Source organism: Chenopodium album, chromosome 2 (genome assembly GCF_948465745.1).
Source record: "Chenopodium album chromosome 2, dcCheAlbu1.1, whole genome shotgun sequence".
NCBI lineage: Eukaryota > Viridiplantae > Streptophyta > Magnoliopsida > Caryophyllales > Amaranthaceae > Chenopodium > Chenopodium album.
The window spans coordinates 74,278,626-74,288,910 of record NC_137835.1 but is presented as its reverse complement, the minus strand read 5'-3'; the positions used below and the strand labels follow the sequence as shown (position 1 = coordinate 74,288,910).

The following is a 10,285-nucleotide window of genomic DNA, read 5'->3' as shown; positions in this document are numbered from 1 at the left end:
GTTATGTGTGTATGCTCAAATGAAGTGGGCAGATTGAAATTGTATCAACTTCAATTATAAATGAAATAAACAAGTTTTATAAGACAACAACCATACTTTAGCAAGTTTCCAAACATATTTTCATACCATTGCAAAGTTAAGTGTTGCATTGCTTACAAAAACTAGATAATGTCAAGTAGTTAAGGATTACAAACAGAGATTAAAACCTAAAGTTCAGTATTCACTAAGGCAAAAGCTAATTGTTCTACACCCTTCTTTGTACATAATAAGTTAACTAAACAAGTTAGGCTGCTTTCTTTTTGCCCTTTGCTTGCTTCTTTGGGGGGGGGGGACTGCTGTTGTTGTTGTAGATGCTTGAGACTGTTGTGTGCATGCAGTAGGCTGGGAGCACATAGGTTGGTGTTGATGTTGTTTTTCTTGTGGGAAGGACCTGTTGCCTATACTCCTTGGCCCAGCACCTTCTGCAGTCTATGTTGTTTCATTAAAAAAAAAACGGAAATACAGAACAGTTAGTAAGGTTGACAGGTCAGTTCACTCAAAGAAATACACACATATAACTTACATTTCTTGCAGCCCTTTCTGCCTTTTTTCTCCTCTGCTCTTGCAGCCAAGGGGTATTTTGGACAGGCTTGCCACCCTTTTTAGCCTCAGATGTTGATGCTGCTGATGGTGGTGGTTGAGTGCTTGGTGCATTACCACAAGTCTTGGCATAATGGCCAAGTTGACCACAGTTCTTGCATCTTTTTTGAGTCTTAGGGGCCTTAGGTTCTTTGCTTTGTCCTGCACCCTCTCCCTTTTCTCCCTTTTCCAGCTCCCTCTTCTTAGATTTAGGCCTCCCTTACATAACTCTAACTAGAGGAGGGAGGGGTTGTGGCATGTCAATTTTCTCCCAATGCTTTGGCCCTGGCATACGCTTTATAACATCTTGATAGGCTAGAATGTAGGTTGCCCTACTGTAATATTCATCAACATAGTCATCTGGATCTGTCCTTTTGTCTAGAATACATGCAAAAGCATGTACACAAGGAATTCCAGTCAACTGCCAATGATAACAACTGCATGTTCTTTGATGCAGGTCAACCACCACTTTATCCCCATTCAACTCAACCTCATAATTGTCCCCTCTAGATAGTTGGACAATGTAATACCTAGCAACCTTTTCCAATTCTCTCAAACACCTTAGCCACATAAGGAGTATTCTTCCCTTCCATTTTCTCTATTTGCTCCCATTTCTCACTATTCCTTTTCATCATATATTTCCTCATCCACTCCATTTGAGTGAGAATGGGTTTATCTCCAGCATCCTTAATCACAGCATTAAATGTTTCACATACATTGTTCAATATCATGTTTGACTTGTAAAAATCAAAAAATGCATGCCTACTCCAATGATGTGCTGGTATATTTGCCAAGTATTCATAGGCACCTTCTGACAAAAACCTTATGGACTCCATGGCTACCTCAAAATCAAACTACCATGACAAAAATGCAAAATAAAACACAAACTTAGAAGCATAACATAACACAAAACACAGAAGCAGAACAGAATCATAACAGAACACTTACTAGAGTAGTGGCTCTAGCTGTATTCTAGAAGAGTTCCTTGAAGGTTGAACCAGTATAATGGAGCTTAAAATTAGCCCAGATGTGTCTCACACAGTATCTCTTCTCAGTCATTGGAACAAGCTATTCAAAAGCCTCCAGCAGACCCTATAAAGAAGACAACATAACAATGATAAAAAGGTTTAGTTCAAATGTTAAAGAATGATTAAAAGAGAGAAAAAAAAAACAAAAAAAAAAAAAAAAACAAAACAGAAAGGTGCTAGAAGATTACCTTCTGTCTATCTGACATGAAAGTCAGACCCAAACCCTCAGCCACATCACCAACATCATTCTTCAAACACTCCAAAAACCATCCCCGGGTTTCTTTGTTTTCCACCTCAACTGTTGCCCATGCAAATGGAAATATTTGATTATTTCCATCCTTCCTTACAGCTACCGGTATTTGACATGGATATGAGCCCTTTAGATGACATCCATCAAGACCAATCAGAGGCCTACACCCTTTGTTAAACCCACTTCTCAAAGCTGACATGCAGCAGTACATCCTCAAGAACAGTGGAGGTTCTGGTTTATCAGCTCCCTCAACAACTACATACACTTTACTCCTAGGATTGTATTTGAGCACTGCTTTGCCATAATCCCATACCCTAGAATACTTCTCTGAAGCAGACCCATATATCATCAACTTAGCCCCAGCTCTTGCTAACCATGCTTTGCCATATCCAACTTCTATTCCTAAATCAGTCAACACCCTAGCCCTAAAACTCTTCATTTTCTAAGTTGGATTAACTCTCCACTCCTCAACATACTTTTCAGCCAAGAATTCAGCTGTCACACATGTATTCATCTTTGTCCTCATACACCTGTGCTTAAGTCTCAACTCTTTGATTTGCCAAGCACAACTCCCATAGATCTTCCTTGCAGCCACCTTAAACTCACACTTTCTCACTTCATCACTGCATGTGCATAGTGGCAAGTTACTCCTCTTAGAATTCCACTCACAATTACACCTCCTTCTGTAGAAAGTAGTAATCTTTTTCCCTCCATTGTGTAGGTAGTAGAACTCATACCTATTTTCAATAGCATGTGTCCTCAAGGCCTTCCTTAACAAACCAACATTGCTGAACTTGAGCTTCTCAACTAAGACCACTGGCTTCTTGAAGTCTGTGTCTTCCCTGAACCAGGGACTAGTATCTTCTTCTTCATCTGAACCATTCAGACTCCTCAGCTCATCTGAGTCACTCCCCTCTACTTGTAGCTCAAGATCCTTGCATCCAATGTCTTGCCCTAGTTGTTTAAGCTTCTTCTTTGAGTAGTCAACAACATGCAAGGTTCTTTCAACCTCTCCCACTAAACCTTGTCTTGTTTGTAAATGCCAATTTTCTTGATCCTCTTCACTGCCACCTACATCCTCTTCACCAGCCTTCCAGTCTATATCCAGATCACTAAAATCTGATGAAGATGAGGATCCTGTTTCTATTCCAGTTTCATCACCCTTAAAAAGCTTCCTCTTACAGACTTTTAAACCTTCCCTTTTATCTTTTCCCTTCCCCTTCTCACTCACACCACTCACACCCTGCCCCTGTGCACAGTCTTTGGTAAATCTAGGGCTTCTCCTCACCACACCCTGAATTGGCTTCCTAGGTTTCAGTTTAGGTTTAGGCAAACAAGTTATTTTTGGCTCAATGTCAGAATGCTTGTTCAACCTTGGGCTCCTCCTGCAAACAGGTACAATGCTCATATGTGGGCTCTTTTTGGATTCTGATGGGCCTTTTATGGTTGAGCATTTTTGTGTGTGAGATGGATTGTTGTGTGATGGGTTTGAACTAGAAGGTTGAGATCCATTAACATTTTGTTTTGAGTCATTTGGGTTAGAATTAGGTGGCTGTGATCCAGAAGGATTGGATGTGGTTGGGTTATCCAAAATAACCTCAGGAGGGTGATACCTGTCCCACTCTTCCAACCCCACAGTTTGAAACAGCTCCACATGCCCCTCACCGTGTTTGGACTCTAAAAAGTCCCTAAAATCATCATCACTGTCAATCCTTCTCTTCCTAGTATCCCAAGTCTTCCCTCTCTCCTTAAACCACAAACTATAAATTTCAGCAGGTTCCCACCCCATAGCTATAAATCCTTCACTACAAAGATACCTTAAGTAACTCACACTCCTCACAAAGGACACAGGGACAGCATACTTCCAATACACAACCCCCCTTCATAAACCAAATACCTCCTCCCCCTACGATACTTTTCAACAAACCCTCCAAATAATCTAAGCTTCATATCAATAGTTTCTTCCTCACCATCCATTTTATTATACAATTAAAGCAAGTGAAACAACATACAACAAATCAATTTATAATTCACACATCAAATTCCACAAATTAAGACCAATTAACAATTATAAACAACACCAGATCATAACACATGACAGTACACCCACACAAGATTAATTAATTTCTAATTAAGGGATTAAATTAATCAAAGCGCGCAACTCTAGGGTTTACTATCAAATATTCTGCCTAAATTGCCCAAATTGAACATAAAATATTACAATTAAACCACCATTGACTCTTTGCTGGACAACAACAAGTACGAAAAAGGGTTCTTACCTGTCAAGTGTTGTCGGAGAATCTTCAACCTTCCACTTCAGCAATGGTGATGACAGCGTTCCCAGGTGGACCTTCTCTTCCACTCACAATCCAACACGAACACAAACCCTAGATCTGAGGATAAGATAGTGTAAGAGAGAGAAAGAGATTTGTGGTCAAAATGAGGTAAAAAAAAAATCAATGCTTTGAATAATGGAGGTTGAGAGTATTGAATGGGAAGAGATAGAAAGAGACAGAGAAGTTAGAGATAGAGAAGGGTAGTTAGAGAGAGATGTAGTTAATAAGGTGGGCCCCACTAACGGCATATTGACAGATTCCGTTAAATGGTAGTTATTCATACAGTTAGGGAATTATGGTGGTAGTAATTTTCCTTACTATATATATATATATATATATATATATATATATATATATATATATATATATATATATATATATATATATATATATATATATATATATATATATATATATATATATATTGTTAGTTTATAATAGTATTAGTTAAGAATAATTTGTGTAGTATGTATGTGAGTAATTGGTGCATGACTGGTATGATATTTGACGTACAGTGTTGTCTTATCATTTTTTCATTTTTATTTGGACCAACTCTATTTCTTGAAACCAAGTTGTGCGTGAACTTGGAGGGTGAGCATTTGATAATGTAAAGAGTTAGGAGTTAATTAATAGTTTGTGCCTAACCTTTGGATGCCTTAACCCCTCACTTTATTTAACTAATTACCGTATTAATGGTCATTCACTTCCTATTCTTATAAACTATCCAAGTTCCCTCCATCCAACTTCTTACTTCATCTATAGATTATGGTAGTATGTCGTGAGTATTGGCTGCCAAATATTTCTATTTTTCCTCACAAAATTCCACTCGCAATTCACCTATTGTATTCAAGGGAAGGAGATTGACAGGGGAGCATTGTTCTTTAATTGGTCTTTCTTGTGTAACTTTTACTCTACCATAAGGTAACTAGCACAATCTCTTAAACTTAGAATTTCATAGTTATGGATGTCAGATTACGAATTAGAGTGGGATAAGTTGTATTTTTCTAAATATAATCATATACCTTACTGGTCCTATCGTATCTTATGTACATGTTAATTATATATGTGACGGTTTAGTTGGTTTTGTATGATGGGTTTGCGTGAGAATGAATGATTAATTTGTAAACTCGGTGGTTTGTATACTTGACTCACCTCACCTAATATCATGCCAAGTTGTTAGTCTAATATGTAGCCTAGTCCTAACTTCTAGCCACGTAGAATTATTAGGCAAATCATGTTAGTGGAATGCTTGAAACATACTTCCTTTAATTTTGTCATGCTTTTAGATTATAGGTAAGTAAGGAATTGAAATGTTAGCTCCAATCGTATGAATTGTTTTCTCTTAATTAATTACATGACTCATGTCACCTATAATCTTTCCATGTTGTGAGCCTATGATGTAGATTAATTCTAGTTGTTAGGGAAATGTTAGCCACGTGTTTATTCAGTTGGTGGAAGTGCACCCAAACATGCTGCTTTAATTTTTTTTATATATACTACTTGTATTGTATATGCTATTAAGAGATGATTAAAATACTACTACCATCAATTTGTTTCATTTGCTAATGGAATTATTTGAGTAATCATGGTTATTAAAACGAAATGAATGTTATTGGAGTGTTACTTGTTTTACGCATGCATAATCGTTAAATGTAAATAGTTAATATAATCATGCTGTGACGACTATGTGTAAAATGGGTGGAGTTTGCTTTGGTTCTTAAATGGGTACCATGTATAGCTGATCATTACTTAATTTGATTGATGATCACGAGTGTAAGGCCGTTTGGCTTCTCTACTATTTTTGAGTAAAGTATATTATTATTATTTCTCTTAAATTATTGAGTGTAAGAAGCCATTGGGCTGCGGGATTCAATGGTTAAAACATGCCAACTACTTGGGCCGCGGGATTCAAGTAGTATCACCTGGGTTAATTGTTGTCGTCCGGGAGTTTGGCCATTCTTAGACACAGACAGCTGGGGATCGTCTGGAGGTTCGCCCTGACAAACCTTAGAAAGTGGGCTGCGGGATCCACTAGCGTTCATTTCTACCTCAATTCACATTTGTTTGAATAATCACTTTAAATTTTATTTCTATGATTTGGGCTATCTTAAACTATGAATCTTAAATAATAACTCGTGTTATTTCTCTTAGGAAGCTTAATTGTTATGTTATGAATTGCCATGTTTCTTGGTTGCATTCTAATGGCATAATCTTTCATGTATGCTTTGTGATTCTTTGTTTTAGGGAGAACTGCTAGTTACTCCCTACTGATTGTGGAATTTTTGTTGTTGTTACAGATGCCGAGTGATTGTAGGATTATCAACATCTGGCTGGGTCAGTGAGGATTGGCTTTAGAACCTACCCTCTTTTGTTGGCCATCATAGACTTTTATGAGGACGGCGTTAGAGAGTCCTTCTATGTTATAGTATTTCTCTAGATCCTTTTTGGTTTGGTTGATGGAGGTTGTTACTAAAAAGACTTGATGTACCCCATATGATGTTTTGAGTGTAATAAGGCTTTATAGGCCGTGTTTGAACCTATTATTGTCTGTTTTGTTATGGAACACTAAATTTAGGTCTTTCTTTTGTAAATCTCTTTTTGTCTCTTGAGTGGCATTTCCGTCCTGATGTTATTTTCCGCTGGCATCTTTTCGTTGATAAGGACGGGGTGTTACACATGGTCTGGGTAGAAGGCTACTTCATTTTGAGGTGGCTCCATTAGGTACTACAAACTAGATAGGTGGAAGGGTTTGAAAAATGAAAATGGCTTAGTGTAGTGTTCATGAGAAGCCACAAACTTCCATTTTATAGCCAACAAATGTCTTAATAACATTAATTACAAATATCCAACTTTTATTTTTAAATACTTTTTTAAACATTTTAGTTACCAAGTAAATCGTTATTACAAATTTGTTTTTGGTTTATAATATAATTGGTTCATTTCTAATTAATTATATTTTTGGACAATGTTGTGTTATTCAACGATGAATAATCTCTTCATTTTACTTGTATACAAAACTCCAAACAAAATGTTTTTTTTTTTTCTAATACACAATAAAGTAATAATTTCTTCAATAAAAATGACTAAATAAATCTACAAAGTTATTGATAAACATATTTGTTTCAAAATTAAAAAAAATAAAATAAAATACCTATATACCTATATACATACAATACAAATTTGTTTTCATCTAAAGAGTAAATAGTTTATGGCTTACTAATTCGAGCACACTGCTTCTGGTGAAAATAAAAAATAATTGTTTTTAACGCCCCATTATTAATAGTGGTGCACCACTGAACACGTAATTATGTACAACATATTTAAGAAGAATGCAACATACTCATATAAATTAAGTAATTTTTTTTCCAAAATTGTAAGGAGATCTATGACTAGTCTTCATTTTATTAATCATTTTCCATCTTTATTAGCATCAATAACATGTTTTACTATTTATGCAAACTATTATACATAATTCAAATATTAATTTATTATATAAAGATACTAAACCAAAGATTGTCCAAATTTTAATATAATTGAATCGCATGAAAAACATCACACTTATAACGAACACAGGAATCGAAGTTGAACCAAAGTTTTTTTTTTTTTTGGGACAACATCACACGCTGTTTTTTGTAAACTATAATAAATGTATCCAATCCTATTTAAAACCTTATTGTTACTAAATAACAAACAAACCTTTAATTGTATCGGTATTAAGAAAGTTGAAAATTATTATTATTATTATTATTATTATTATTATTATTATTATTATTATTATTATTATTATTATTATTATTATTATTATTATTATTATTATTTGAAGACAAAGTTGAAAATTATTGCACAAAATATATTTTTATTTCAATATGGATTAACATATTAATGGACATCAATTGTTTCAAAGATTGAAAAGCATGATGTTTTTATTTAAATTGAAATAGTAGTTGATAGAATTCAAAACCTTGTTGGTATACAAACACACTATGATAATTGTCGATATTGACACGGTATTCCCCCAATACACAGCTTTCCCCAAGTAAATCCACCTTAATTGTACACCGTGAAATACATGAAGTTTGAAATGGTAACAATTAAGTAATTCATTCAGTATTCGTTAGCATTATTATTATGATTTTCATTATTGCATAATAACACATATTTATTATTAATAACTCGTCAACAATAGATTTTCATTATTGCATAATAACAAATATTTTTATATTTAGTGTCTAATTGTTGAAAACAAACTTATAAGTGTTATAGGGATATACATACTTATAGACTAATCTTAAAAGTTTAGGAAAAGAGGTAGTTATCATTAATGTGAACATGAAAGTTTATCAACGTTTAAAAATTGTCAAACACAATATCCATAAGGGGTACCTCATACATTTTAAAAGGGAGGGATATAATTACTAATTATTGACCAATTGTTTAACCAAATGCGTATATATTAATACCAAAAATATATATTTTTTCAAAGTAAAGACAAAACTTAACATAGAGGACTAAAGTTAGTTGTGAAGGGTTATAATTAAAACAGATGTAATTCAATAAAATAGGTTATCCGCTACTAATAATTATAGAATTTTGTCAACAATGAAATCAATGAAGTAAATTTTTTTTACAAATTGTAAGGATATCTCTAACTAGTCTTCATTTGATTATCATTTTCCATCTTCATTAGCATCTAGAATATTTTTAATAGGACGTTGTTATCTGCAAACTATTATATAGCATTCCAATATTAATAAAATACATAATGTTACTAAAATAATTGTGTCCGAAATTTAATCAAGCACTAGAGGGTTACAATTAAAACAAATTTAATTCAATAAAATAGGCTATCAACTGCTAATAATTATAGAATTTTGTCAACAATGATATAAAGATGGTAAATGTTTGTACAAATTGTAAGGAGATTTCTAACTAGTCTTTATTTCATTATCATTTTCCATCTTCAGTAGCATCAATAACATGATCTAAGATATTTATAATACAACGTTGTTAATTGCAAACTATTATATAGAATTCCAATATTAATAAAATACATAATGCTACTAAACCATTATGTTCACAATTTATACTATTTGATAATTGTGAAAAAAAGGGGTGTTATGACGAACCCAGGATTCGAACCAGGGACCTAATTGCACTGAGAACATACTAAATAATCAAAGTTGTAACCAAGATTGCGAGATATTCACCGTGTCAACAAGTATATTTTTTAAATGAATATAGCACACGCCGCTATTATTCGCAAACTATAATAAAGCTTGCCAATACTATTTAAAATCATATTGTTACTAAATCACAAACAAACCTTGAATTGTTTCGTTACTATTATAGTTGACAATTATTGCATGATATATGTTTAAATTTCAATATGGATTATAACACGTACACAGGGGCGGATCTAGCGGGGGTTCAAGGGTTCAACTGAACCCTGTTAGATCCGGGAAAAAAAATGGGAATATTATTTTCTTAAAAAAAAAACTGTAAAACTATATAAATAATATTCAGAACAAAGATATATAATTGAGAAAATCTTCGTTCATAAGAGGTTATGAGCGTCATTTCGCTGATAAGCCTAAGGTTAAAGTCGTCAAAATGTGTTTCTGTCTCTTAACTTCAAACTAGCGGCGTTATCGTATGGGATTTTGACATCCCGTTATTAATTTCCATCCCATTGCACCCCACCCTACTACAATAACGAGCTTCTGCATCTGGATGGCACTGTGAAATCAACAAAGCTAAGGGTTTGTCTGAAAGCTCTTGGCCTTTACACTATTGCTGTATACGGATGATAAATTATGGAGGAGGTGATGGCGGTGAGTCGAATTGGCGGCGACTATAATCTCATGAACTGAAGTTGTCCGCGAATGAGGAATGCAACACTAAGGTTTCAAAAGGTATGTCTCATAAACGAATTGTTGATATGCAATTTGTGGTTTATGGTTCGTGTTTATGTTTGCAATTTATTGTTTGTCTTCTATAAATTGTGGTAAGTAGTTAGTTTAACTTAATTGATATGTGTGTAATTGTGTTTTCAT

The 10,285-nt window shown here is 34.2% G+C and overlaps 1 protein-coding gene across 1 annotated transcript; it reads right to left on the bottom strand.

Moving 5' to 3' along the window:
* Positions 1 to 838: 838 nt before the first annotated feature.
* On the bottom strand, positions 839 to 2,335 carry LOC145575565 (uncharacterized). The gene is made up of 3 exons (XM_081633418.1): positions 1,835 to 2,335; positions 1,157 to 1,472; positions 839 to 996 (listed from the first exon to the last, which is right to left on the bottom strand). The coding sequence occupies exons 1-3, from the start codon at positions 2,333 to 2,335 to the stop codon at positions 839 to 841; spliced, it is 975 nt and encodes a 324-aa protein (XP_081489544.1).
* Positions 2,336 to 10,285: the final 7,950 nt, after the last annotated feature.